At 42.5% G+C, this 6472-nt stretch overlaps 1 protein-coding gene across 3 annotated transcripts in view; it reads left to right on the forward strand.

Moving 5' to 3' along the window:
- zranb3 (zinc finger, RAN-binding domain containing 3) overlaps window positions 1-6100 on the forward strand; it is a 95931-nt gene extending 89831 nt beyond the window's left edge. For 2 of the 3 annotated variants that reach the window (XM_084713528.1, XM_084713530.1), the window contains 3 exons: window positions 104-296; window positions 4857-4988; window positions 5683-6099. In XM_084713528.1, coding sequence (XP_084569654.1) covers window positions 104-296; window positions 4857-4988; window positions 5683-5781 — 424 coding nt within the window. In that variant the 3' untranslated portion in view covers window positions 5782-6099. Of the gene's footprint in view, window positions 1-103; window positions 297-4856; window positions 4989-5682 lie in introns of all 3 variants that reach the window. The other variant, XM_084713529.1, reaches the window with a different exon arrangement.
- Window positions 6101-6472: the final 372 nt, after the last annotated feature.

Genomic DNA, 6472 nt, shown 5'->3' on the forward strand with positions numbered 1-6472 from the left:
CTCTCGTCTGTTCATAAACAACAAAGAATTTCAGCTGTTACTCTTGTAAATGTAAAGATGTGTTGATTCCAGTCCAGATTTATGTATCTTTCCCCACCCATAGGTGTCAGGAGGAGTTCCAGTTGCGCACCAGCCAGACGTACATGCGCTCACGGGTGCTGGAGGTGGAGCAGGGCATCTGTCAGCACTGCGGCCTCCACGCCCATGAGCTGTTCCTGAAGGTCCGTGGCGCCCCGCCCTCCCAGCGCAAGGAGATGCTAGAGAACACTTGGCTTGCCCAGCTGTCGCTCAAACAGGTTGGAAGCCAGTGTTTTACTGTTTTTTCTTATAGATATTTCAGTGGAAGACAGATATAAAAATATCTTTTTACCTGAAGTGATGAAGTTTGAAGCCATTTATATCTACAGAAGGTGCAGGTCTTCTTCCACGGAGGCCAACATGTTGCACCGCCATGTTTGTACAGTAGCCCAGAACAGACAAACCAAACACTGGCTGTAGATGGAGCCTTTCACCTTTTGCATTTTGAGTTTTGCGGCCGACTTAGGTTATCTTGCTTGCTTGGAAAGGGAGAGTGACGCAAGGTGTTTGCAACTTGCAAGATGCCACTAAATCCCATGTACCGATCCTTTATCAGATGCATATCTGACAGTATCCATTCATGTCCATTTAACACATTCTGTTTCATTTATATCAACTCACAAAATGCAGCAAAAATCTGATTTGACTGAACTCTTCCAGACATTTGTGACAGAGACTTGCAAGTGTAATTTCAAAATAAAGGCATACCTTAAAGATGACAGTATAGATAATATTGGATCATTGAACATTTAAACAATATATCCATCTAGACTGATGTAACATTGCACCCCTAAGTGTGAATGCAGCCAGAGTTGATGCTTCATCTTGTCCATCGTATCCTCTGCTCTGTCTGTGTGTGTGTGTGTGTGTGTGTGAGTGTGTGTGTCTGTAGCTCAGCCCCGCCCTCGGTCAAACGGACAAACAAACCTGCAGCTCTCACAGACAGAGAGCAGAGAGGAGAAACAGAGACGGTGGCCGTCTTTATAGAATCTTGATCTCACACCTGCTCTGATGCCCAGAAACATCCAAAATATGAGAAAATTTAAAAAATACCGTCAGACATTTGACAGGGATTGTTTTTATATTTAGAAAAATCCTACATCCTACACCTTTAACATGCGTTTACTTACAAGATATAATATTAAACATTTTCACCATCTTAGATTAGCACGTTATTGTGCTAGAATTTGGTAATTAGCACAAAACACAAAGTACAGTTGAGGCTCATGGGTCCTGTCTCCAGAGTTTTATTTGGAGTTTGTGTTTTTGCCTGTGTACTCTGTCAGATACTTCAGGTTGCCTCTGGGTGTGAAATGTGCTATATAAATAAATTTGCCTTGCCTTCTCTTGGATGTTTGAGGGGCTCGGTGTTCAGGTGAAATAGGGTTGCTGGAACCTTCAGTGCGTTCTTAGTAAGTAACAACTTTATTAGATGTATTAAAAACACATCATGTTAACATCAGTCTCTTGACGTGAGCTAAATAACTGACAAGGAAAGACATTTTTTGTTTGTGAAAGTGCAAAAATAAAAGCACCCTGTATTTACCCATCCCACCCACCTACGCATGCCTGCACACACACACACACACACACACACACACACACACACACACACACACACACACACACACACACACAGGTTGATCTGCACTCCAGGGGGGCAGCTCCCAGTAAATGGATTGCTGGGCCCATTGATTTTTTTTCCCAGTGCCAGGCCTCGACCAGTAAGCCTGTTTGATTTGGTTGGCTGTTATCCTGCAAAGCCAGCCCCCCCCCCCTCCCCCTCCGCTCTTATGCACACACATACACTCACTTCACGCACCCCCCCCCCCCCTCCTTCCCAGTGCCGCCGGCAGCAGCAGCATCAGCGTCGATCGATGCACCGAGCTTTAGAGGAAACAAACTCAGCCACATGATAAGACGCTGCAGCGGTGGAGGAGCCTCGAGATTATAGGCTCATTCTTTGGTTCATACTGGGGGTTCTGGTGTGTGTGTATGTGTGTGCGTACATGTGTATATGGGTCTTTATGTGCGCCTTGGGGTCTTTTGGTGTGTGTGTGAGTATGCGTGTAACAGAATTTGGCCATGTGTGTATTGGTATTTTTGGTGTGTGTGTGTTTTCTGTGCCTGTGAGCAGAATTGTGGTGTGTGTAGTGGTGGGGGTCTGGTGTAACAAGGTGCATGCATGGTTTTGGCACAAAAGCAGGTTCAATTGACTGGAGAGTGTGAGTGTGTGTATGTGTGTGAGAGATGTGAACTCTGCCCCTGTGAGCAGGCCTGTTCTTTAAATCTGTTGGGATCAATTCCAGCTCGCTGCCTTAATGTCGACAGAGTAGCACTCAAAGCAGGAAAATGGATTTTTTGCCCTGAACTCTTCCCATCAGGCTTCTCTTTCTCTGTTTCTAATTCTCTCAATCATCTTTGCTCTTCCACTTCCTTGCTCTGCGTTTTCTCTTTTATTTAGTCTGGTATTCCTTTCTTTCTTTCTTTCTTCAATTTGTCTTTTCCCTCTTTTCATCTGCTTTTTTATTTCGTTTCAGAATAAAATAAAACATTTTGTTCAGATGCACAGAAGCAGGCACCATACTGGTTGAGTTCCCGGTTTGTACCCATTGTCTCCTCACTGCTCCACTGGAGCTCAGTAATCTGCTCCTGTAAAGACTTCTGTTAAGCTGTGTTTAGATACAGTACTGCTTTGGGCTAAATACTAAAAAGTCAGCACGCTAACATCTTCACAATGAAAATGGTGATGTTTAACAGCTATGTTTCTATGTTTATCATGATTGGTTTAGCATGTTACCATGCTACCATGAGCACAATAGCAGTATAGGCTCATGTTTTGCAGATAATGGTTATCATAACATGCTAACATTAATTAATAGTAAACATGGGGGGCACAGAGCTCAGGTAAAATAAGGGTGCTTCCACCTTCAGTGCATTTCAAGTACATGATGTCATCAGACTTGTATTGTACAGTATATTATAGTATTGTTGACACTGGTTTGTTTGTCTGTTTGTCAGTAGGATTACAGAAAAACTAATGGCCGGATTGTCATGAAACTTGGTGGAAGGATGTAGTGTGGACCAAGGAAAAAATCATTAAATTTTGAAGGGGATCCAAATCACAGGGCAGATACACACATTATATTTCACTTTCATTGTTTAACATCGCAATATAGGGCATTTGGCTTTGGTGGACGTCTATGCTCTCTGAGTGTCCTTATACTTTATTACTGTATACACATTTTAAAGGGTCTTCAATGTTGTTCAGGACATGGACCCCTTAGCTGCTGAAGCAGGGATCCCTACCATATATTCTGTGGTGGATTTTTTCGAGTCTTCCCTCGTTTGTTCTTGCCCCCAGCTGCTAAGTCAGCAGCAGTTGTGCCGTGGCTAATGTGAGATGTGTTAGCCTCACCCTCTGCACTTTCACCGATAGCTGCTGATGTAGAGGGTGTTTGAAAGTCTCTTGCTTTGTGAAGTTACAAAATGATCCATAGCGTCTCACAAGACTATCTGTACACTTAATAATCATGATAATAATACAATTAATTGGAGAATATGTTTCAGTTATACATAGCTAACTAGTGGATAGGTGCAGCAGTGATTGAATTAGCTTAGCTAGATATTTGCACGAGGATTCTTAACATTTGTTGTCTTCAGTAATCACTGGTGAAAAAGCTGTCTGACAACAAAGTAAAGCAGTGAAAATGTTCTAAATATAGCAGCCTACACTTAAACTGATATTGATTTTTTTTTTTCAGCTGGCTCCTTTTTTAAGTGGCTAAAACACGTTTTGTTTCTGACCCTGTCCTCATAGGTACATTGCTTAGCTTCCTACGCAGGTGCTTCTGCTGCTTCTTCAAACTGGGGGCGTGCTGTCCGCCATGTGCTGTAGTTAATACACTGACTGTGGATGAGTACCTCATACAACCCCACTTCAAAAAACCTGAACCATCCCTTTAAGTGGTCCTTTACGGGCTGCATCTCAAGCTTATTTAGAAACCCAGTGGCAATCTGAAAAATGCTTTGACACAAAGCAGGAAACACAGCTTGAAAAGTTCACATTTTGAAGAGAACGTGGTTTTCGCAGGGAAACGATGCTCTGGTGTTCATATTAATTATTCCAAACAGCCATTAACTGCTTAAAAAACATGAGTGTGGGATTCAGGAACATGTACTGCTGTAGCATGTTATTCCCTGTGGTTTATTTAACCTAATTTCTGTGTCTTTGTTGAGCAGATTAACATGTACTCACTGATTAAGTTTCTCTACAGCTGCCCATTATGTAGGCCAACAATATTTTGGTGATTTTTATGGCCTTACCTGAGGCATCTGGTGATTTGATTCTTACATTTATTCCAGCATTTTAAACCTTCATCAGGGGCCTTTTGCTGCGCTTTTCTTTCATTATTTCCTGTTGTAGTGCCGCTGTGCTGTCATGTGTACTCCTTGAGACTTATTTGTTTTTATCTTCTTTTATTGTGAAGTGCATTGCAGAAGTGCCCCCGCCGTGCAGAGATTTGTTTAATATGAGTGATTCTTTGTGTGTGCGTGGTAAAATAACAATTCAGGTCACTTTAGCTCTCGGAGAAGAGGACTGAGTTCTACTAAAGACATCACATCAGTTGAAAAAATTAACTTTAGCATAGATGGATGGTTTGGGAGGGCAGTGCAATCACAGCTTGTTTTTGGCAATTTAGAGGCGTATGAGAAAGCATCCAAGGGTAGTCAGTGTACTGAGACGCTCACTATTTCATTCCGTGTGTGTTTTCTAGCTGAATGAGATGATCCGCGCTCCGGTCGAAGGGGATTTCTGGCAGGTCGACCACATCCGGCCCGTCTACAGCGGAGGAGGACAGTGCTCTCTGGACAACCTGCAGACGCTCTGCACCGTCTGCCACAAAGCCGTACGTGCACACTCCGCATCGCTGCACCCGTAACAACCGCAACACCGGCTTTTAGAGCCAAGGGGGCTTAAGGGGCAAAAGCAATTTGTCTAGCATTTAAGGTGCACAGTGGATGGACCTCTCCTTTATCCCCATATAAAAAGAAAGCCTCATAACTCATGTTGAGGATCACATGTGGTGGCAGTAATGTGATCCATGGTCAAACACATTGATCAAAAGTCGTACCATCCCTCACAAGGCGATATATTGGCTGTAATAACATCACATGATGTGGCTGTATGACATATTGATATATAGCATTTGTAGCAAACAGCTATATATCTGTCTTGGGAACATTTTCCTTCAGTCAATATTTCATAATCACAGACAATTCACTTCTTAAAAACAGAGATGATTTGAGAGCAGAGGTTTCAACATAAAATAGAGCTTTCATTGTAACCTTAAATGAGCTTTACTTTCACGCCAGAAAGCATTTTTGTCAGAGTGGGTGTCAGTTTGGAAGGAAACGCTTCATATTTTGACGTATCTAAACTGATGTGGAGAACTGCGCGTTCTGATAAGGGGATCCTCTCGCTGTTTATGCCACCGCTCAGACACTTTAATCTAGAGATGCTCAATATATTGATCGCACTTTTCTCTTCAGCGCCGACTGCAGATTTAACTCTTACATCATGCTCCCTTTTTTCTTCCACAGAGGACGGCTCAGCAAGCCAAAGAACGGAGCCAGATCAGGAAGAACACCGCAGCCTCCAAGGTTGCGTCAGACATCAGCAGGTTCTTCATCAGGAAATGAAACAGAGGTTTAGTAAAGGGGTTGCAAGAGTGTTAAAAATTCCTGAATCAAATTGAATCCTTGCTGGCGTGATCTCTTAGGTGCATCATGGTTCTTCAATAACAAAACTCACATTAAAGTATCAAAAAAGGCTTTCACGCAGACAGACTGGGATAAAAGGCCATATTTCATTTGAAAACCTTAAAGGAGTAGTTCAGATTATTTAATGCGGGGTTAAATGAGGATAGTCTGTTTTTTTCATACAGTAAAAGGCTGTTGGCACCAGTTAGGAGCAGAGAGGAGGACCAGCAATGAACTGCTGCAAACAGTCAGCAACAAAAGGTGTTTTAACCACTTAAAAACAGGTCCATCAGGAAAAAAATGTACACTATATTTTGAATATTTTCACCCCTTTACTTTGCTACAAACAGTCTTTTCTGACTTGAGAACTACCATTATATAAGCTAAATAACACTCTCTCCAAACTAACCAAACTCCAGAGGCTAAATCAGTAATTTTACCTTGCAGAACACGGAGTTGCTGGTGTTCTGCTGCCTCGATCTGTTAGTTTGTTTGTGTGACTTCAGTGAATCCAAATGAACCTTGAATGAACCAAACTAACAGACTGAGGCAGCGAAAGACGAGCAGCTCCAGTGTTCTGTGAGGATTTTGTGTATGGAGTTAGGTTGGTTTTGAGGAAGCAATATTGGGC

The sequence above is a fragment of the Lutjanus erythropterus genome, chromosome 24 (assembly GCF_056507025.1).
Source record: "Lutjanus erythropterus isolate fLutEry1 chromosome 24, fLutEry1.hap2, whole genome shotgun sequence".
NCBI classification, from domain to species: domain Eukaryota; kingdom Metazoa; phylum Chordata; class Actinopteri; order Lutjaniformes; family Lutjanidae; genus Lutjanus; species Lutjanus erythropterus.